This window comes from Mixophyes fleayi, chromosome 3, assembly GCF_038048845.1.
Source record: "Mixophyes fleayi isolate aMixFle1 chromosome 3, aMixFle1.hap1, whole genome shotgun sequence".
In the NCBI taxonomy this organism is placed as follows: Eukaryota; Metazoa; Chordata; class Amphibia; order Anura; family Limnodynastidae; genus Mixophyes; species Mixophyes fleayi.
In genome coordinates, this window is record NC_134404.1 from 161,720,219 (window position 1) to 161,744,794 (window position 24,576).

General features: G+C 37.7%; 1 protein-coding gene across 1 annotated transcript in view; it reads left to right on the forward strand.

Moving 5' to 3' along the window:
- LOC142143197 (dynein axonemal heavy chain 5-like) overlaps window positions 1–24,576 on the forward strand; it is a 188,890-nt gene that overhangs the window by 124,611 nt on the left and 39,703 nt on the right. The window contains 13 exon segments of the mRNA XM_075200908.1: window positions 4,995–5,102; window positions 7,954–8,093; window positions 9,010–9,141; window positions 9,330–9,516; window positions 11,296–11,447; window positions 12,827–12,993; window positions 15,661–15,750; window positions 16,444–16,589; window positions 17,176–17,259; window positions 17,970–18,123; window positions 19,892–19,988; window positions 21,407–21,534; window positions 22,886–23,135. Of these exon segments, the coding sequence (XP_075057009.1) occupies window positions 4,995–5,102; window positions 7,954–8,093; window positions 9,010–9,141; window positions 9,330–9,516; window positions 11,296–11,447; window positions 12,827–12,993; window positions 15,661–15,750; window positions 16,444–16,589; window positions 17,176–17,259; window positions 17,970–18,123; window positions 19,892–19,988; window positions 21,407–21,534; window positions 22,886–23,135 (1,835 nt within the window).

Genomic DNA, 24,576 nt, shown 5'->3' on the forward strand with positions numbered 1-24,576 from the left:
CTAATCAGCCCGGCTGTTATGCTACTCAGCCCGGCTGTTATGCTACTCAGCCCTGGCTGTTATGCTACTCAGCCCGGCTGTTATGCTAATCGGCCCCGGCTGTTATGCTAATCGGCCCCGGCTGTTATGCTAATCGGCCCCGGCTGTTATGCTAATCGGCCCCGGCTGTTATGCTAATCGGCCCCGGCTGTTATGCTAATCGGCCCCGGCTATTATGCTAATCAGCCCGGTTGTTATGCTAATCAGCCCGACCAGATTTCTATTCACAGCCAGTACTTCTTTGCTCATCTTCAGCAGTATACAGTGCAAGTGGTTGTATTTCAAGCTGGTGGGGGCAAGATAAAGCAATGATTAACATGCAATTAGTACACTGAACAAGCTTTCTCATTTATCCTTTCGTCATAATAAAATATTATGGTCCTTAATTAATATACTAGTTTTCCAGTGTCAGATTAAATATGGGTCCCTAAGCAACATACTAGAGGTGCAAAGTTACAACGATATCAAAATCTATGCTTTTGTTCTGCCATAACATACATGTTTTTAAAACTAGTCAAACTGTGGTTGAATGTTGGGCTGTGCAATTTCTAACATGTGCAGCAGAGGTTGCTACAGGCTTGTTTTTTAAACTTGCTTCTATGATTTACTGTGCAAAATTCTTAAATGTGTGAAATGCACAAGCTGCATTCCTGCTTTGGAATAAGTTCATATATATTTAGTAAGAAAGTCAAATGCACAATGGTAAAAAACTGAAATGATTATTTTGTAGATACTGAATATCTTTACAAACATCATTAGCAGATGGATTTTCCTTTTTAACGCCATTCAGCTAGCCTCTGAATATGTAAACTACACGATGCAAAATCAAAATATGAACAAAAGCCTGAAAAATGAGATTGACCACCCCCTTCCTCTTTTGTGAAGAGAACCCAAGCAGACGTTGTGTGCAGCTATTTGCGGAAATGTGATCTGTGATGAAACACATGAGCAAAAGCAGGAAAAAATCACCTTAAAATCTACTATCACATTTTTTCCATTTGTTTTCTTCCTACAATACATCTTATTTGAGCCTCATTCGTTTGCTGGCGATATTAGCCAATTGTTCCACGTGGTTAGTGTTAACCCAAAACGAGTGTAGTACCGACAATGATCAGATCACTATCTTGCATACAGGAAAATGCGTTTGGAAGGTGACCACTATTAGCCGTCGTTTGTTGCCATCTCCCAACAACACTAACAAGCCGATAGTGATCTAGTAGCTCAGCCCAATTTCCAAACCAGATAATGTGCACTTTGACCAGCCCTGTGTGTGGCCGGCTTTAGGGAATATCAGGATTGCCTTTATTTCAAGTGGTACATTTGTACATTTTAATTACATTGGTTTATGTCTGCTTATGAATGCACTTTAAACTGCTCCTGGATGGTGTAATCTCCGGCACCTTAGGTGTGATGTACAAAAGGTCAAGTCATTTGGGAGCATAACAAAACTCTGCAGCCCCTTGATTAACCAGGAACGTCTCCCTAAAAGTGCACACTCCAACTACTAAAACCTCAAATATCTTATTCCATGAAAATGTATTTTTTGCTTGCATATGGACACAGTACAATCTAGATTACTGGCTCTCAGCAGCCCACCTCTACAGCAGTATAATGTTACACACACACCATACTGACAAGCCAATCCATGTGCTAAGATCTGTTAACCATTGCAAATGTGGAGAAATTGGTACAACAATTATATCAGAATTGTACTAAGCTGTAATAAAGTTAGTGGGATTTATAGCCGTTTGTGCATATTTTATGGCTGACTCTGCTTTGCAAGATAATAATCATAGAAATGTGACACATGGTTTTCCAGAGAGCTTTTTTAGTAAATTTAATATAAAGCATCTGGATTTTGTTTCGGTTTCTCAGTTCCCCCAGACACAGCTCAAAGAAGTAGCTCATGAAGAAGCTTATAGATATACAGCTGTATGTAATATGGCAGCTTTGCTGCACGTGTCAGACATTCTACTCACTGACAAGCAAACAAAACAAAACTGGATGTTAACTGTATTTAAAAATAATACTGACTGACCCATGGGTCGGCTATAGGGTGCTGGAGAAAGGGGATAATAACTACGGAAAACAAAATGGGTTAATCATAAACTTCTGACAGAAGAATTTGTTTTCATCCATCCCTCTTCCATAACAACAAATAATGAAAGAACACTCCAATAACCGGTGTATACAATTTCATTTTAAATCATTAGTTAATGAGATATGAGTTGTTATTAGTTATTGCTAGTAAATAAGTGTTCACACACATTAAGTACATTGCTTATTATTATGACCCTATTCACTCCCAACTTCTCTGCCTCCTCTCCTCCACTGCATGCCCACCTCTATCTCACCTCTTCAACCTGTCTCTCTCCACTGGCACATTTCAATTCTCCTTTAAACATGCACTCATCTCACCAATTCTAAAGAAACCATCTCTCGATCCAGGTCTCTCTCCAACTACTGCCCTATTTCTCTCCTCCCCTTTGCCTCCAAACTACCTAAGTGATTAGTGTACAAATGCCTGTCTCACTTTCTCTCCTCTCATTCCATTCTCAGCTCTCTGCAATCAGGATTCTGCCCCCAACATTTTACTGAAACTGCTCTTACAAAAGTGATTGATGATCTACTTACTGAAAAGTCTAAGGGTCATTTCTCCATACGCATTCTCCTGGACCTCTCTATTACTTTTGACCCTCTTCTCCTACACAACCTGCACTCCATTGGCTTTCATGACACAGTTTTTTCCTGGTTCACGTCCTACCTATCTAACCGCTCCTTTAGTGTCTCTCCCTCTGGCACATCCTCCCCTCCATTCCCACAATCTGCTGGGATCCCACAAGGATCTGTTCTTGACTCTTTACTTTTATCATTGTCCACCTCGTCTCTTGGGGCACTAATTCGGTCATTCAGCCTCTAATGTCACCTCTACGCTAATGACACCCAAATCTATTTCTCTTCTCCTGACCTCTCTCCTTTTGTACTAATTCGTGTTACCAACTGTCTTTCTGCTATCTCTATATGGATGTCCCAACGCTACCTAAAGCTCAACATGTCCAAAACAGAGCTTACTATCTTCCTTCCTGCCAGAGTCACCACCTGCCCTCAAATCTCCCTCACGGTCAATAACACTGCAATATCCTTAGTCTCCCAAGCCCACTGCCTTAGTGTCACACTTGACTCCGTCCTGTTGACTCAACCTTAAAAACTTTGCCAGAATACTCCCTTTTCTTACTCAACATGCTGCAAAAACTCTTATCCATTCTCCCATCCTGACTGTTGCAACTTCCTGCTATCTGGCATTCCTGACACCCATATATCCACACTTCAATCCATCCTAAATGCTTCTGCAAGACTGATCTTCCTCTCTCACCGCTCCACATCTGCTACGCCACTTTGAAAATACCTACACTGGCTCCCTGTGTACTTCATAATCAAATTCAAATTACTCACCGTTACCTATAAATCCCTCAACAACACTACCCCTCCATACATCTCAATTCTCATATTTAAAATACTCTCTCTCCCACCCCTTAAATCTACCTCTGACCTGCACCTTGTCTCGTCTATGATAACCACTTCTCACTCCCGCTTACAAGACTTCTCTTGTGCTGCTCCCCACTTATGGAATTCCCTACCACGCTCAATCAGACTTTCCCACAGTCTTCAAATCTTTAGATGCTCTTTGAAAACCCATCTCTTTTTTAGAGGTGACCTTATCCCCAATAACACTATTCACACTTATGCACCCTCTCAACTGTCCCAATCTCCACTCTGAGCCAGACTCCCTCCTTTTGCTTCAGCTGTGCCCTCTTCCACTTAGAATGTAAGCTTTCTAATGAGCAGGGTCCTTCATACCCTTTCTTTTCATGTCTGCATTTATTTTGTCTACCTTGTATGGCCTTGTTTTATGTATGTACTGTTTACCCTATTGTACGACGCTGCGGAGCACTGTGGTGCCTTACAAATCTACGATAATATTATTATTATTAATAATAATATTAATACTAATAATAGAACGCAGCATGTACAATTTTTCATGTTTTCATTCGTGTGTACAAACTATTTATTTTAATACTCGTGCATAGTTACCTCATTTCCAGGGAGAGTCCCAGGTTTTAAAGATTTATCCCTTAAATGTATGTCCCTGGATATGTCCCTGTTTTTAAGTCTTGACAAACTGCACAATACAATTCCTCTTGTTCTGTGTATACCAGGGAATTTCTACTGTCTATTCTTTTTCTCTGTGCAACTTGGCAAATTGTCTTTAAAAGTTACTATATAATGAAGTGGACTATATATAATACCAAAAATTACATTATTACGATGTTTAGTAAACATGCTTGTAATGCACTGAGGTACTTAGGTCATTGACTAGCTGGCAAATTTTAGCCCTGGGGGCGAGACTCAGTTCATCAGTCAATTAGGAACATTTTAAAGTAAAAAAAATGCAGGTAGCCCATTGACCCAGCTCAAGGTAGCCCACCATTTCTGGGGACAGATACCTCCCAGCACAGCCAGCCCCTGGCTTAGATGCACCAGTCTGGCAGGAGAGTGTCCCTGGTAACTATATTCATATTTGGGCAACTATGCATCTGCACATTGTTCACATGCTAGTGAATAGGATGTATCTCCTATAGATTGTAAACTTGCGAGCAGGGCCCCCTTGCCTCTCTGTTTGTATTACCCAGTATTGTTTTTTTACTGTGTTGGTTCCCAATTGTTAAGTGCTGCAGAAATTGTTGGCACTATATTAATAAATTTTGTTGATGATGATGATGATGATGATCTCTCCTGAAATAGTGCTATTTGCAACTATATTGTATTGCTTTCCAAGTTTGCCTAGTTTTTACCGAGTATGTAATCTACAGTTCTGTGTCTACTTTAAAAAGGTTATGATCGCTCTGAATTATACTAATGCATATGGTGTGTTATGTGCTTACAATACATGACAGGCAAAAGAACTGGCTACTGACAGCTGCCTGGATGCTATTAACAGCCTGCTGATCTGTGGGGAATATGCATCATTGTTCACTACTGATGAGATGAATGATCTCCTGCAGGTAAGTGTCAGAGCAGATACTGGCTGATAACATGGCTACTATAAAGGTCAGATTCATTTAGCATGTTGTGACCTATCCCTATTCTAGTTTCCTCTGTTACGTGTTTACTTGGCTGTTCCGCTTCCAATAAATAATATGTAAGGTTCAATGTGAAGTGATGTCATTTATTACGAATATATTCATGGGATCTTTATTATTGATTCAGCCCACAAAATATCTGTGTGTAGGTAACAGCTAGACTTTAGTTAACATGTACATTTATATAGCATGTGTCACTGGATTGTCATTTCCACCACAATAATGGATGTGCGTCAGTGATAGAGTTTCTACCTAAATGGTGCATAAATAAAGGTGACTAATGTATTTTATTCATGTATGGCTCAGTCTTTATGAAAAGAAAAGTCCCATAGCATGAATAATTTATGCAAACAGTGTAGCATCGGTTTACACACGTGAGTAGGAAAATGTAAAACTAATTTGATTCCATTAAACATATTCGGAAGTAATAAATGTAAATGATGTAATAAAGCATTTTAAGGTGTGATTTCTGCAGAGATACAATGATATATTGTAATCTGATGCTTAGATCATGATTCTTTTAAAGGAAAACATTAAAATACACACAATTTGACCTGTCTTTCAAGAGCATTTTGTTAAATAAAATGAATTATGTCTCTAATTATTATAAAAGATAATAATAATCAGAATAATAATAACCAGCGTAGAGTCCTGGAGATACAACATATCTAATGCAATACTACAGCACTACATTTTGGGTGATCAACGTTATACTGTGCACCAATTAACTCCTGTTTATACACATTATTTGTGTTATTCATCTCAACAATTAGCCTGATCTGGGCCTCCCCTACCTGAACGATGATGTTATTTTTATGTCACTAGCTTTGTTCTGTTGAATGCAGAAGTACATTTCCTATCCCCACTGACTGTTGGGGACAAGAGTTGATTCAATTGGTTGAAGTCCATCATACTAAACTCTTAGTCTAGGTACACACTACAGAAATTTTCTCCCGATATGTTATCTATAACAATATAAAAGTCCCAATCAGCATGCCAATTCATGTGTACACACTATATATGTTTTACAAGATTTATCTTCAGATCTGTGCTCTTCATCTGTCATAACCGGCGGCTGAAAAGATCATGACTCTGTAAACTCTATGAAGATCCTGATCGTGAGTGCATATACACTGCAGGATTGGAACAACATCGTTATATTGCTGAACAAGATTTTCAAGTCAGTTTGAAAATCTCGATCACCGATTTCATGTGCTTCGGAGCAATAATCGTTCATCGTTCCAGGGTACACACTACTGTGATATTGGGCCAATCTGTCGTTTATCTTCCGATTGAGCCAATAATCGGCTGAAAACACTGTAGTGTGTCCCTAGCCTGAAGTCTTTCAGTGACTGCAAGGGTCCAGTGAGGGCGAGTTTAAAAATGTCAAGATGCATGAAGAAATGACAGCACCACCAAATCTACATGGCTAATTAACATTTAGAAGAGTTGCTAATACTATTCGTTAAGATACCGGGTTTGCTGGTCCAATTCTACCCACTTCACGCTGGGTGGCCACTTACGGGTGCCTTACTATGCCAGGGAAGTCTGCTCAGTACCGTCTATGGTTCTCAATCACTCAGGCAAATGCAATTAGAAAGTAAAAAAAAATACATTTATTGTAACAAAAACAATCACTAGATTATTATATACACTCAGTAAATAAATGTCTGGCAGGTTTACCACATTATCTGTCCCTTACCCTCCTAGCTTAAGGAGTTAGACACCTGGCTGTACGGATTTGAGGACCTGTGGATCTGCCAATCTATTTCACTGGTGGAGAACGGCAACTTTAAAACCAGCCACCTTGCAGCTTCCAGTCGCAGAATGAATATCTCCTCCCCCACCTAGAGTGGCTCCTTATATCTAGGGACTAATTTCTACAGTGTTTTGCCCTCCCCTCCACCCCTGGGTCTATCCTTATTAATCATTGGAACTAGTCATGTTGAGAAAAATGGATACTAATTGGCCTTCCCCATCACCTGTATCCTGCAATCTGATCCTTACCCATAACCCACCTGACTTCGCTTTAAGGACAATGACTAACCGTTTCCATGCAATATCAGCAAAATACAATAAACAATTTACATATTCACAATGAGCTACAATGTCCCCTTATCCACATGTAATTAGACACTGCAGTGGTATTCTGTTGAGCTGGGGAACAAAAGCAAGAGCTTTGAAAAGTACATGCTTTAATCCACATTTTGTGAGAAACGAGGGACAGGCTGGTTAGGATGATATTAATACCTTGTTTCACTACACTATTTAAAAACAGACCAGGATATAGATGAATCCCCACCCCTTTTTCCTGGTTACTATTTCTATCCCTTCGTTAAATTTCTTCATGGCCATAGGCAGCACCATTTTTCATCTGTATAACATAAATAAATATATTCGACAGTAGTTAAAAGGATCTTGTCTATTTTATGTTGGTATGTAAGTGAGCCAGGAGTTTCTGGAAACCCCAATTCAAATTCTAGCATTAGCACCTTGTGACCTTGGACAAGTAGCTTTTTTCTCACAACATCCCAGGCACAATGTAGGCTTGATTAGGCTGGGGAAAATGTGTCAGATAGATAGATAGATAGAATTTTCATGCAACACTGAATTTTTCAATCTATCTATCATATACATACAATTTCTAAGTCCAGATTCTGTAAAATAAAATAATTATCAAGCTGTAGCATCAAAGTTCCGAGGGAAGTGAACATCACAGAAGCTATTTAACAGTTGGTTGACTACAGTGCAAAAAATATCTATATTCCTTTAGGTTTTAGGACCAGCATTACGGAGGAAACATCCACACCATAATTTTGACCCAGCCAAGTACCTTGTTTCTCAAGTGAAATCATATCTGCGGATAATGGTATGCATTCCACCATACCATGAACTTCTGAAGACTGCTGCAAGGTAACATTGTCATATGACTAGGACCATTTTGAACTTTTTATTTTCTTTAAACCTTGGACATATGGATCTTTACTTCTGAATTCATGTATTTTCTTGTGGAATGATATTTGTGATTTAGAACCTCTGTGAGTCTGGAACGTTTGACTTCAGTCTTTTAGGCCAATGAATTACCCAGCTTTTAAGAGTGTAAGCAAGTTCAATTTAACCTAGATACATTTAAATTACTCTATCTATAGGCCATAGGGCTTTTTTGTTCTTTAATCATGTATATCATTGAACTTACTGTATTATATCAGGGGCGCACGCAGGATTTTTAAGGGGCGCAGCAGCTCCATTTTGGCAGCACTGTACTATACAGCAGCTGCGGCGCTGTCAAAGAAGCGTCCGCGGTGGTGAGGTGCTGTATACAATACAGCTTTGCCGCGGACGCTTCTTTGACAGCGCCGCGGCTGCTATATAGTACATTGCTGCTATGTAGGGGCACTTCTTCTGGAGACCCAGAAACCCCCCCTGCGTGTGCCCCTGTATATTTGCTGGACTGTTATGCTTCTCAGACGGACACTACCCTCAAGCCACTATTGTTCGTATACGTGCATGAAATATGGGTTTCCATTAATCTTGCAGAGCACAGCCACATTATATAGTACATGAGGATATTTACAGGATCCCAAAAGATTTTAGGAGAAGTTTGTACAGCCAAGATTATCCTGTAGGATGACATAGTTGTCAGCACATTATGAGTTACCACCTCTATATATAGTGAAATTATAGCCCCAACTTGCAATTTTACTGGGAATATTAATTTACTCTGACATACATCCACACCTGATTAGGGGATTGGAACCAGAATATAGCTTTTTCCATATTTTATATTTCATACGGTTTTAATGTATTTGAATACGTATTTGTATTTCAGAAAATATCCTGGATTTTTAAGTGGTTGCCAGCTAATCTGGATTGACAGCTGGTCACAAAATGCCATTAACAAGGAAGCCAAACACTACATAATGCAACACAGGATTATGGAGGTCCACACAGAGGAAACACGGTATGACGGTTGTTCGTGTGTTATTGTAAATAAATCAGTATTCATGGAAAATTCTCTGCATTATTCATATACTTTTGGATAGAACAGTATTTGTTTCAATGGCAATACATTTTTAATGATCGGAAATAAAGCTCAGAATAGCCAAACATGTTTACCTCTCTAACTCTTGTTTTTCATTGTGTTTTCAGAGAAAAAGTTTCACTGGCTGTTTCCCTGATTCATAGCTATATGCTGCAAGAAAATAACCAGGTTCCATGGGCTGGTGACTACAACCCTAACTTATTTTTTAATACCGGAAAGAAGTCTGATCAGGATACTTGTCAAATGTTGGATGTGTGTCCTACTAGCCTTCCATACTGCAAAGACATCATCCAGGTATACAGCACCTACATGTACTTCTTCGACTCTTGTTCCTCCCCCAGGGCCCTCACCAAATTGGGCTGTCAGTAAAAATAGTCTGAACGTGCAAACTACTTCTAAGTATGTATATTGTAAATGTTTAGAACTGTTGGTTGAGGATTTGCAGCCAGTTCAATCAAGAGCCATGTTCACCACATGCCTCTAGAATTTTGTTGCTTGCACAGTTGTGTTGGGTCTAACTATGATCAGCTCTCTCCATCTTGTTAGCAATGCCAGGCCCGCGGCTGCTTCCCGCTTTCAGTAGAGCTCAGTATCAGGAGTAGTCGAAAGGTGGGCATCCCCTGTAATGTGTGGTTTACTTTTCTACCAAAATCCAGACATAGAAAAATAAATAGCATTTGTTCATTTATTTTATTATCATTTGGATAAACCCTGATAAATGTCATAGTAATGTTTCAAAAAGAGTTAAAAAAAAAACCTCTGTTTTGTCTAAAATGTATTTATCAGTATTTGACATTGATACATATTTTACATATGCAGTATTTTGCTGAAGATTGGCATGTTAAATTAAGCCAGCCACCATGACAACAAGGTATCTGCATGGCAGAGGGAGAATAATGGCATCATAGTTTGTCATTTCTGTAAATATATGTTTGTTGGCCAGATCCAATTAAACAATTATGTTATTTATAAGTGTCAGTGGAGGATGTCTGAGAATCTGAAGTCACAAAGTGGCTGTAGAAGGTTGTGTTCATCCATCCTAATCTAACTGAAATATTGTTGATTATCCATATAACTGACATATGGTTGAGTGTGCATATAACTGACTGTCACGAATGCCCAGCCAGCCTGTCCCAGATTCTGCAATCTGTACAGCTGGCCGTGACTGGCATCACGTTAGTCACTTAGCAATGAATACACCTTTTCTGCCACCACAAAGGATTTATTATGGTGTCCTTACGTTCACCAGAACCACTTATTAATGTTTCACACTTAAATCACATACACCTGTAGCATGAGCCTCCCTGGGCTTCGTAAATTCACAAAGAATCACGGAGAACACACTAGATTACATTTATTTAATCTGAAAAATGTTTCCAAGGCTTATTTGCAAAAATTAATAACATGGCATACAATATGCTACACAAATGAGTTTCAGTTAATAAAATAGACAATAACTACTTACTAGTTACCACCTGATGTGTGGGGGAACACAATTGAGGAAAATGAGACATTTCAGTCTTAATAGACTCCATCATGAAAATGCACAATCTGATGTCTAAAGCAGAAGATTTTAAACCCCTTTTTCCACATAGACTTCACCCCCCTCCTTTGAAGTTTAGCTGTTAAAGGACAGATTGATCTTCCAAATGTCACAGGACTTTTTCGAAGGGATCTAGGGATGTCCTGAGATTGCAATGCTCACAAGACCTGATTTCCCACCTTTGCTAGTTCTACTTGGCTTGTTAGATGGTTTACAACTTTGGGGCTTTAAACTACTCCAAAACCCTTATCTATCCCGAGCCGGGCTAGTTTCATAAGATTAATGACACTTGCATAAGTTCAAACTCATGTCATCTAACAAAGCACACGCTGAGAATACATCTCAAGGTTACAATATACATTGTCATACATGAATTCAACACAAAATGACAATCAGTCATTAGAAATACTACATAATCATCACACTGACATATGGTTGAGTGTGCATACAACTGACATATGGTTGAGTGTGCATACAACTGACATATGGTTGTGTATGCCTTTACATGTATTTAAACTCTTCTAACACAGGAAAGAATGAAGCTTCTAATTTCAATGGAAACCTCAGCAGCAACAGATAAAGTTTTTGTTGGTCCCAGCACATTGCAAATATTTTTGTATAATTTTAAGCATACATTCCTAAAGAGAATAGAAGAACAACACAATACTAATAATCAGTTAAAGTAAGTATTTGATTTCAGTTTAAAATGCAAACTTATATGACACGATACTTGTCAGATGTGTGTTTGCTATATTTTGTAACCAGCAGCCCATAAACGCAAATCTTGTCTTTATATCCATTCACATATCCACACTCAGTGGAGAATTATTATGGATTTTATGTTGCTGGTATAATGTAAAGATAACTTTGCAGTAGCGTCTCGTAGTCATTGCTGCAACCCTGGGAATGGATGGATTGTGAAATGCCCAAGGCCTGAGCCCATCACCAAGCTCAATACTATTTACGGGGGTGAGTCATAAATTATCCGCACTCCAGTTATATTAGAACTTCGGTTGACCGCAACTGTCTTATCAACGCTTTCTGTACTAGTTTGCTGTCTCCCCACTGTTGTGCTGAAACAACTCACAGAAGAGCACAAACAGAAGCGTTTGGACATCTGCAAACTTTGGACTGATCCTCTAAGGAAGATGACAGTTTCTTAAAAAGAATCATTACTGGCGACGAGACATGGATTCATCACTACAAGCCTGAGAGTAAACGGCAGAGTATGGAATGGAAACACCTTCATCCGCTGGAAAATTGATGCTTACAGTTTTCTGGGATTCTCAAGGGCCAGTATTGGAACATTATCAGGAAAAAAGGTTCAACAATCGACAGTGTTTGTTACAGTGAGAAGTTCACTGAAGAGCTGAAGCCTAAAATTCAAACAAAACGCAGAGGACTGCTATCCAGGGGTGTTGTGGTATTGCCTGACAATGCACGTCCTAACACACCTACTCATACTGTCGACACTCTCCAAAAACTGATGATGCCCCATCAGACTATCACCTGTTTGGTCCCCTGAAAGAGGCCCTAAGAGGACGACGATTCATGTCTGATGAAGAGGTGAAGACAGCGGTGCATTCGTGGCTCGCAGCTCAGCCTAAAACATCTTTTAATGAGGGAATACGAAAGCTTGTTGACAGATGGCCAAAGTGTATTGAAATGCTGGGAGATTATGGTGAAAATGTCTTTTCTGAAAGTTGATTAAAATAAATTCTACAGCCAGAGTGCGGATAATTTTTGACTCACCCTCGTACATTCACACAATATAATGTTACAGGTGATTTTAAAACTCACCCCTGGGCACTGGGTTCCATTCTGTGGCATCCAGTACACATTTAAGATACCTGGCATTAAGGGAGATATTAAATGTATACAATGGTTTGGGAAAATACTGACTATATAACCACCATATATTAAATCTCAGATACTGCAAGTGGCAATAGCTTTAATTAATATATATTTTGTTTGAATTTTCAGATGTTAGAGACATTATTTTTATTTCTATCTCCCTTAAATCACAAACAAGTGTACCAACATTTTGTTTTCATTAAACAGACATGTACTTGAGACACTTGCTAATACCAAGAGGGATGCAAAGAAAACGCAAGAAAGCATTGAGACTCTTGAAGGAAAACACAAGGAAGCACAAACTATAGTTTCAGATATTTTAAATAAGCTTATTACCAAGACATCAGTCTTGGAGCGACTAAAAGCTGTGTTGGGTGAGTACTTTTACAAACTCTAACCTCTCAAAATATATTTTCTTAATTATGCAGTTGATAATATTCCGTAATTCAGACTATGAGCAAACTTAGGGAATCTGGTCTGCCACCTCTGTGACTGTTCAATTTAATATTTTCTGTGTCTGCCATCCCCTATAATACTACTACATATGGAATTGACCTATAAATTAGTATGTTAACACCTTTTCTCCTTTTGTCCACCTCAATATGAGGCCTACTGATATCTCTTGTTCTAGTACTTGTAATAATAAAGATTTAATCATAGAATGACTATAACTATCCCTCTCTGAAGTGGCAATATTTTCAGGAATGACCCTTATTATGACATATGTCTATTTAGATCTTCTAAATAAGCTAATTTGTGGTCAAACCATTCCTGTCTAGTTTCACCAACAGACTTGTTCTGTGGTGGGAAATCGCTTTCTTATGCTTGGCATGGCGGTAGTTAGGAGGCACATTATTGCCCGAGTTTGGTGGAATTGTTTGCCATTTCATTCTTTCCCATTTTGTGAAAGGGGTTCAAGAGCAATTTAGACATTTTGCTACAGCTGGCATAAGTGGCATAAAAGTAGTTTTGAGCCAGTTTGGCAAACGATCTCCACGGAGCTTTGCTTCTATGCAGCCAGCCGCTCAGATTGCTGGCTCTGCCCCCCATATTAATGATTTGTGCCTTTCACAAATTATGGTAATTTTGGTAATACTGATCAACATATATTTTCATAGTTTCAAACCAAGAGCCTATCGCAGGAACTATAGGCATCCAGGCATAAGCATGGTACCCTTATGTACGTTCAGTGCTGCATATAAATTTGGGCTACAAGGTCAATACTTCTCATCTTATTAATTGTTGAAAAAGAAGACTATTGCAGAAAACTTTACTTTTTTCTTTTACTTCCATTGTTATTATTATGAGGATTATGTGGAGTAACAGTATAGAATGTGTGGCTCTTTAACTGGCTACAACATTCTACAATATTTTTCTGTGTCTACAAGTACCATGCCACTACCCTTATCTGTTAACTTGATGACAATATTTGTATTATTTGAAAATCTTTTTCAAGTTTGTAACTCACCAGGAAAACGAAAAAGGGTGAAAAAAATATTTTCATTGATCAATTACCACTTTATGAAATGTTTGACCAGCAGGATTAAGATCGATTACAGATACCTGACCTGATTTTGGCTTTTCGTTTTTATAAACAAAAACAGTTGAATTAACATAACAGTAGATAATTGTAAAGGATGTGTCTATATTTTCCCCTCATACTTATTTCAAATGCAATTTGCAACAAAATGTGAAGTTCCTTTTGTGCCTGTAGTAGGGACATAAGAAAGTCCTTGGAGTACTCTAATTTCTCTGTATTACTATTATAATACTAGTTGAATTACCCGGCGTTGCCCAGGATTAAATCTTCAAGTTATTAAGTTAAATGAGTTAGATGTAACTGTCAACATTTTAAAAATAATTAGTAGCTGATGTAGCAGAAGATGTCATCCAAACCCACATAGTGGAAGGCCCAGAACAGGATCCATTTGTCAAAGTTCTGCCCAGTGTACGCCAACGGGAGGTCAAACCGGGACCCCAACCATCCCATTAGGCATCCCAGACCAACTGCCACCCCTCTGTGAAGTTTTCTTCAAAATTCATATAGTAGAAGGCCCAGAACAGGATCCCCAGGTCAACGTTTTGCCCAGCGTACACCAACGGGAGATCCGTGCCATTGTCGTGTTGTTGTGAGGTTTCCTTCAAGCAGTCAAAGAATTGTTTACGACCAAAAAAATATGTTTTCAATATTTGTTGCTCTGTCGCATTATCGCTATGTGGTCTAATAACTTTTTCGATACTAAATAACTATGTACAATTTGGCAGCTTTACCTTGAGAGCTGTGGAAGATATTCACCAACAAACAAACAAATAAACTTCGTATTTTATATATATAGATTTAATATATTGGTCTTATGCTGAGGTTAATATAAGAGGCCTACCAATTTATCTTGAAAGCTAACACATACGTATTATTGTTTATATTGACATATCACACATAAGCAGGTTAGTGACGGCTTTACTTGTGGAAGCTTCACACAATATACATTTAGCATAACTGCAATAATGTTTGTTTCATGCCCATTAACAAGCAAAATAATTCAATTACACAGCTCAACAACCTGCAATTCCTTTTATGTTGTTTGTTTTTCTACATGTCTTTGTGTAGTGTCCATTGTGTAGGTTGTACAACACAAACATTAAAAAATCATATAAGTTCACATAGATCTAAAAACACAAATCAATAGTGCAGTTGCTGCATTTTCATTCATACATGAAAGACAATTGAATAGTGTCAGGGCTCATAGATAGTGATCATACGGGGGATGGGGGGGTCAGATTAATAGTAGGCTTGAGTACTTGATTATGTTTAACCTGTCTTATTTCAGGCCCTGCTTGTATAGTTCTTTATACCTGATGATGTCTTTGTCAAACTTGGCTGCCGAGATTTAAGTTTTATACAATCAAAAATTATTTATTAATCATAGCTTGGCCTGAGGCTCCATGCAGATTGTTGATTATTTTACACAACTAATCAGACAACCATTTACCAAACAAAAAGGGCTATCGCATTAATCACACCAGCTTCTATTTTTTATCAGGTATTGGAGATGAGACTCTGCAAATTTTCCTGTCGCAAAAGGAAAATGAATTGGGAAATGCTGAAGAAGATGATGACTTATTGAAAGATGGTATTGTCCCTTTAACCAGTATATTTAATTATAGATGATCATATTACTATACCTATAGGTATATTTTTCTGTGTAATTGTATCAGATGCAAATGAAATATTAAATCAGCAACATAAAAGTTTTTTCTCTCTTCTTTAAATAGCAAGTTATGTAAAACTGTGTAGACTTACAAATCGTAATATTAAGAAGAAACAAAGAAAAATGGTTATTACCAAGATTTTACCTATAGCCCGGACACTGATTAATGTTTTTCACGGGGTTGCTGCTATAAATTAAGGACATTTTTGTTAATGGCCAATGTGTTAATGTTGTTTTCTTTTTTCCTTTTATGTTAAAGTTTTATAGTAAGTATAGTTGATTAAGAAAAAACATATTTGTACTCCATTATTAATAAAATTAAATGTATGACATGTTATCAGCTGACCACAGGTGTTGAATGGATATGGATCTGCTAAATCTCTATTCTTTATGCGCGTTGAAGGTTGCAATTTGTGTATTATGTATCTATTTGAAGTATATTTGGTAATGGAACTTCTTGATGACTAGTATTGTTACACTGTAATATGTATCATAAACTACAGTAGGGGATACTCCATTCATCCATACATCACATGAATTAATACTTTTTAATATTGTGTTTGAGGAGAAATAATTTGGTTTCAACATTTAGTTGTATCCCTGTTTGCATCCTAGAGGGTTATGATGAGTATGATGAAGCATTTAATCGCATGAAAGAAGCCAGTAAAAAATCATACCTACATGATATCCTGGAGAAGACAGAGAAAGCAGCCGATGAACTAGAAGATATCAAGAAACACTTAAGAACCATAAAAAATGAGGTACACCTTCCTTTTAATCAGTAAAAAATGAGCTGCTTTACACAATTATTTAAATAAACAGTCCAAGTTTACACCACATTTGTATTTTATAACTAAAATAGTCAGTGGTAATTTGACATATATATTAATAAAACTAATACATTGATACAATGGTGGTCATCCTCTATAACCAGATCCTTATTCTGCATGCATTAACCAAATGTTATTACAAATTGTATTTTTTCATAGATAGCAAATACAAAAATTGCATCTACAGGTTCAAAGAAGGTATTGTAATCATAACTTATATTTTGGTTAGGTTAAAAAATATAAATAATTACATATAGTAAGAAAATTTGGGGGTTCTCAATAAATATATTGAAAAGTTCAGTTATATTTAATTATACTGTATTGTTAAAAATCACATTTGGGTGAAACCAATATTCTAAGAAGTATTATATTCTTTTTATAACTGTTTGGTAAGGTTTTGAAGTGATTCATGTTTAAGGCTTGATGATATATTTACATACTTAGGCTATACATTGTTTTAGAGTTCTGTTTTTTGTTTTGCTTCTTATTGTTTGCCAACCTCATTTATACCTTCTAGGTAATGCACTGGTGCAGTAAGGTAGACAAACCTTGTGTTGAAAGACTTGTTCGCTGCCAAAATCCCCCATTTCTTGTTGCTCAGGTAAAGCCCTACAATATTTAGGTAACAATGAGTTAACGCATTAATTAACGCGATAAATACAAACAAGATATTTTTGGAGATGTTTTAACAGAGTATCTCCTTCATGGTTACCGTATGGAATGTAATTTTGGTATGTTTCAATGTAGTTATCGGTTTATTAGGGTAAAGCATGTTCCACGTTTTATTTAAACCCTTCAAGTTTTACAGTGCATCTATGCTAATATAATATCCACCATCTTTATATAACCAACTATTTTGTAAACAATCAATTCTCACAACAGCTGTCAAGTATGATTAATAGTAATACTACTTAAAGCAGTGGTCAAAGAGAAAATGTAAATTAATGGAATTTGATAGTTTTACAATGAAAGCATTAGAATTGGTGGTATGGCATACCACCATATACACCCCTACTTCGAGCACTGACTTAAATGTTCTTATTATTTGCAGGGATAAATTTGTATATGAGATTTAGTTTACTTTTTATATTGTTGACTGCTTATGCTGCAGTGGAAACAGTAATATTGATTTTAAGTTTATTTAAAAAAAGACTTATACTCCATATACTATACATGTTCGTGAGAATAGCCTTGAACATTTACATTAATAATGGCTTGCACAAGCTAGTTGTCATTCCGTAAGTTAGTAACGGGTTAACTATCTTAGTACTTTATTACATGTTTGATATGTGAATATGTTGGTCCTTCTAGATATTAGAAATGGCTTTGGTCATGATAAGTTGTCTCCAAAAAGTTGAAAACTTGAATGATCTTCAAAAATCTTCAATAAATGAAAAGTCAGACAGTAGAGCTAGTAGCAGATTCCAGCCTTCACCTGTAGGGAAATCAACAACATCAAAGAGAGGTAAGAAAAATATCTAAATACTTTGCTCCAATACACTATGATTAAGCATGATCATATATTAATATTCCAAGCTGAATATGTGTAAATTATGAATCACAATGATTTTAAAATTCTAAACTTATAAGAGATATAGCACCGAAAGTTATGTATCCAGTCAGACGTGTGCTCAACATGAGTTTGGTATAGACCAAAACACTGGTAAATTAAAATGTACTCAGTTTTTCAGTCTGTTTATGAGGGAATTCAGCAGGGCTTACCCACAACAGCGGCAAACCCAGGATTTCTAAAGGGGGGTTTCCATGCCACTCCGCCAAAGTTGATATGAACATAATTCAACAAGTATGGCTAATATTAGTCAGCACTAGGCTGCTCTCCAACTCTCCCATCCATTTCAAACACATGGGCACTGTTGTGCGCACTAATGATACATACATGCAATTTCCACTTAACTAACAGAGCAGTGTGAAGAGGGACATAGCTCCCAACTGTACTTGCATTTGAACCAAAGTCCTATCTAAGCAGGACAGTAACCCAAAATCTGTACTGATCCACCAGAATCAGAACAGTTGTCAGACTGTTCTGCCGTCTCTTACTTGGTCTTGTAAATTTCCCTACATGTGGATGCTCAAGTCTTAAGTTCAGTTGCTTCTTGTCTGGATCCTGGAATGTTGGGGCCCTGTTTAGATAAAAGAATAGGTATATGAAATATGGACAGTCTAACAATGAGTAAACACTGTAGCACCCTTGTCCCAACCCACCCAGAACTTGAATTAATAGCATCCACATTTAATAATTGATCCTCCCTACCAGTAAGAATATTCACATTTAAGATATACAACTATAACTCCCCCAAACAGCCTCAATATTTAAATAATTAGTATTCGCGTTTAATAAATAGGCCTCATTCTCTCCAAACACAGACCCATATTCAGTCAGTAGTCCAAAATCACCCCACCCACTATTAAATGATTAGCACCCCTTTCAACATTAAATGAATTGCCCAGCCTCGAGATGTATTCAGTAACTCTCACTCATCCCACACTTGCATTCATTAATCTGGCGCTCTGCGTTGGAGAGGTACACACTTCTGTTCGCCTCTCTTGTTTCCTTTACATGTAGGACATTGTGCATGTCAGATGGTATTCCTCCCCACATGTGACATGTAGCTAGAGGAGAAAGGGGTGGGTAAATTCAGTGTTAAAGGCAGGGGAAGAATAGATCTGTGGAGTAGTTTTGTTGCATGCGTTAAAGTTGCTGGTCCCAGGGGAGGGACCAGAGTGCCAATCAGTCCTGTGGTTCAGGGGGGTATCCACACAACTGGCAACCCTCCTCTAAGCACACACCTACACAATGACTTTAAATGGTAATTTGTTTTGTTTTGCATACTGCCATAATTCACATTCAAAACATATTGTGTTTTTAGTTGGAGGTATAGCATAGTTGACCCTTTAATTTCAAAGGACAGACCCAGGTTTTAGATATTTGTCCCTCTAACTAACCCTGTTTTTCAATATGAACCAACTGCACAATACAATTCCTCTTTTATCTTATTAAGTTGGCATTTAGTGGAGAGGCATATTTAAATTCCAAAGCAGTATGTTCTAATGAAATTGAGAAAACATGACAATATAATGCACAAGATTATAAGTATTTAATTATTTTTTAATAATGGAACATTTGATTTGATGGTTGTATAGAAGTAGTTACACTACAAAATAAGCAATGCTGCATTTTTGACAAAGGCAAATGTACTTATTATCTGTGTTAGGTATGAGAGATCCTACTGACAAGGTTGATAAAGCAAGATGGAAGAACATACAGTATCACATTGGCGAAAGCAGCAAGTTTGTTGAATTGATACATCAGTAAGTTAAATTGAAATGTATTAACAATTCCCTTTGATGAGAGTGAATGGTGTACAGTGTAAGAATGACAATATTAAAGTCTACGCTAGAATATGTGACATAATTGACATTATGAAAGATTTTGCAGATAGTGATTAACATTCTCTACTATTATTTTCTATTTCATTCATATACTTTTTAATACCATGCATTTTCAACTCCTCTGTACCTTGCAGCAATGGATATTATTATTGCATTTGCTGAAAGTGCTTTTAAGGATCCACTTTTTAATTATTTTTTAGCAGTATTATTATTGCGTTTTTATAGAGACAAAAAAGCAAACACGATAACAGAAATTACACAACATAAGCCATGATGAATAATAACTGCAAATGTGCACATACATTCAGTATATCCACAATAGCTGATAATAGCACATAAAATTGCAAAACAAAATACCTAAAAAAGAAAAGCAATGTTTTTATAAACAAGAAACAACATTATATCATTAGAAGTATTTGGGTCAGCGAAAGTCAGTCTTATCAAAAGCAGTCTTAGAGCATCTCATTCCAAATGTCTTTCAAGTTCCAGAAGCCTTCCAAGCCTCCCACGTGGTCCGTCTCACTGCTTGGCACACTATAAAGCTTATTCAAGTGTTATTTAGCCTAGTAGTGATAAGCTCCATGTGTCGAACATCGCTAATAAGTGCCTATAAATCATGTCTCCATGGCGTTTCTCAGTTTTCAAGATCTTCTTGCTGGCATTGACTGCTGCGACCATGTCAGCTGTAGGAGGGGGCAACAAAGTAAGTTGAGTAATAGTGTGCTCACTTCTGTCTCAAGCTGCGATGGTTAGTACATTCCTCCAAGTTAGCATTGTTGGCGCATTGCTGGCCATTTCTCACCTGCATTATGCTAATCAATTGCCAATGTAAGCACCTTTCAGGATGTATAGCAGATTTTTTACTACAGAGTTAACCCACAATGTTGCCATCTCAAGATGAATTGTGGTAATACAGACACATCTGTTACCCTCTTCCTAAAAGCTCAGACTAAGGAGCAAGTTTGATGTTCAACATGGCAACGATCTCGACTGCAGGCTGCAAAAACATCACTGAAGTGTCTAATAGTTTTAAAAAAATATGTCCTTGAGTGGCCACTCTCTGAGCAACCTGACCCAGCTCAAGCAATTTTGCTGGAGAAAATGACAGATAACGCTCTATGTTGGTGTTCAAAGGTAATAAAGAATGATTTGTGCTGTGCAATTGTGTACTGATTTCTATAAATAGTATCCAATGTTTTCCAGCCACCAGTAGTTCCTTCACACAGTCAATACTAATTAGCTTGTGCTCTTGATTGTAAAGGCAGATAAAAATAAGCAGGCTTTAAAATGCAGAGGTCAACATAATTCTTTTATAATGTCCATGTTTCTGTACCTAGGATCGCTAAACTTGAAGATGGGCTTCCAGACTACACTTTGAAAGATGTTGAGACCTACCTGGGTAGAGCCAGGGAAGGGTCGCTCGGTGTTACCGGGGAAGGCTCCTTGCTGGAAAATGCTGCTCCTCGTATGTAAAATGGAAAATGAAATTTATCATGTTGGTTATGAAAAATACTTAGACAGATTCAATGCAATTTAGCACAAAATGTCATTTTATGATTGTAATGTTTTGCTAGTGGCAGTGTGTAATTGTACCTGCTTTAAAAAGCGAACAGCGTACAAACAGTTGATAGCACAGAAATCCTAACAGAGGACAATAACAATATACATGTAGTGAAGAAAGTCAAATGACAGCTATTCTTATAAGAGTTTGCTGTCCATGTCATGCTAATAAAATATGTTACTCATGCTTTTATAGTCCACACCAATGCATACAAATGTTTCCAGTCTAAGACGGATTCAATTCCGCGGAAAATCATGGCTGCACATTTTTACGTCTCTATGGCACACGAGCAAAAATGAGCGGTAATTTCACTATGCAGCAATTTCTTTTTACAATTGAATTTTTTATCTTGATGTCTACTGAGCCAATAGTGTAGTGGACTTATTAATGCACATTTAACACAAAATAAGCACACCTGTGACTGCTCCAGGGAGCCAGATAGATTTTTATTAAGATGGATTGGCAGATAAAAGAAAGCAACATTTAGCCTATATTTTGGTTACAGTATACTTTTATAGTATATAGCAATAGAGCAAATTAATTACAGGCTATATGTTGTATCAGGTGACATGCTCATTACATTGTAATGGGAAGTTACTATAAATACATCAAGCAGCGCGCAAAAATATTCCTAATCAATATACTGCGGATTACCCATTTCAGCACCCAAAATACATCGGAAATGTGTTTAAAATATTTTCTGTGTATTATGAGAAATTGAATTCAACAATTTTTTTTAATTAATGTAACAATGAAAATACACATTAAAGAGGGACAGCCACCCCTGAGACAGTCAGTAAGAGGCTCTTCAGTTACTTACTGGGTAGTGGTTGTTCCTCGCCCATCTGCACTTTCTTCTATGATAGCGCTTCTTACTGGTCTAGTGCATTGATGTAGAACAGAGCAGAGGGTAGTTTAGGATTGGCTTGTATGTCAACCTCTTTATCATGCTAAATGTTCAACTTACAAGAGTCTCCCACAGGCAAACTAAGGAGTGGGAGATTTTTTTTTACCCTAGTCTAAAATAAAGTAAATTAAATAGCTATCAACTATCAGTTAAAACATGAAACATACTACTTAGAACTTAATACCAAATAATAACACAAAAATTGATTAAAAACTGTAAAAGTGAAAATATGTTTGTAGACAGTATACTGTACCTTAGAGCAGTTTTTACTTTAGTGGTATGAAATAAGATTGCTAATAGTGTTCTTCTAGGTCAAGTATTTTATTGCATATTCTTCACTTTCTACAGATGCTACACCCCAATCCATCACTCCAGCCAAGAAATACTCACACACGCCTTATAACAAAACTAAGGATGCAAAAAGAGGAGAAATCACTATTGCAACAGCCCGGTACAGCTCCGAGGATGCAGCATCTCTGGTGGCATTTATTGTTGCTATAGTAGAGTACACTCGGCTTTGTGTGCCATTAAAGGAATGCCAGAAACAGTTATCAGATTTAGAAAGAGAGAAAGAGGATCTTATTTTGAAGGAGGAGCAGTCTAGAGCGGTGAGTGTAACACAACATGGCAGGTTATCTATATCTTTGTATAAATAATACTGTAACCTGTTTCTTGAATATAGAGATTCAACAATTTAGATATTCATTTTTTGGGGGATTAGATTTTCACACATATGGACTAACGGACAAAATTATCCAATACAAAATTAGTTTATATAGTAGTAGAGATGGGCGGGTCCGGTTCCCCGAGAACCAAACCCACCCGAACTTTGGGTATCCGAGTACTGAGCTGAGTAGCTCGGTACTCTCCCGTCCGCTCCGAATCCAAATCGAGGCCGAACGTCATCGTGACGTCGTCGGATCTCGTGGCTCAGTTCTCGCGATACTTCAAGATTATAAATACACGCCTCCACAGCAATCCATCACCATTTGACAGAGGGAGAGAGCAGGGTGTACTCACAGGCTGGTTAGAGCAGGGACAGAGAATACAATATTCTTCTTGCAATTGCTCTAACAAAAATCGCTAGAGAAGAGAGGAGGATAGAGGTTTATTTTATTTTTGGAATATTTGGCACTCCCCAGTGGGGTGTCCCCCATAATTGTGCATAAATATTTCTGGCTGTCAAAAGTCATATCTGTCAGCAGTATCTACCAAATAATTTTTAGCACTCCCCAGTGCTTTTGGGGTGTCCCCCATAATTGTGCATAAATATTTCTGGCTGTCAAAAGTCATATTTGTCAGCAGTATCTTACCAAATAATTTTTACCACTACAAGTGCTTTGCGCTCAGAATGGATTCAAAGCAGTCCACATATGATCAGAATGAGCAACCAGGTTCTGTCACCAGTCCTGATGTTAGTGGTCCCAGTACGTCATCTGGGCAAGGCGATATCAAACTACAGAGTGTTTCAAAATCAGTCCAAAAAACAAAATAAAAATAAAAAATTACTGTGTTGAAGCGAAAAAGAAGTGTAACTGAGCAAAAGTTAAGTGCCGATAAAAAAAAAATTGCCAACATGCCATTCTACACATGCAGTGGCAAAGAGAGAATGAGGCCTTCACCTTTGGCTATTAGTGGCAGATCCCAAAAAGTTACCGAGCCTACAATTGGTGCACAACCACTGTTACGCGTCAAAGCTGAGCTGCAAGGTAACAGTAAGGCATTAGAGGATAATGTTTGCTCTGATTCACAAATGACACCAATCCCTGTGGAGAGTCCATCCAACAGTGGGATGTCTAATCGTGAGCATTCTGCTGATGTGTGCCTTAATAGCCGAGTGTAGCCGGTGATACACAAATTGAGGATGCCACTTTGGAATTAGAAGAGAATGAGGGGGAGATTTGTGTAGGCGACGAGAGCGCTAATGAGGATGTTGATGAGGTTGTTTGTGTAAGTCCTGCACCAGTGGCAGCAGTTCTGGCACATGACAAGAAAAAGGCAATTGTCATGCCTGGGCATAAAACAAAAAAATCCACTTC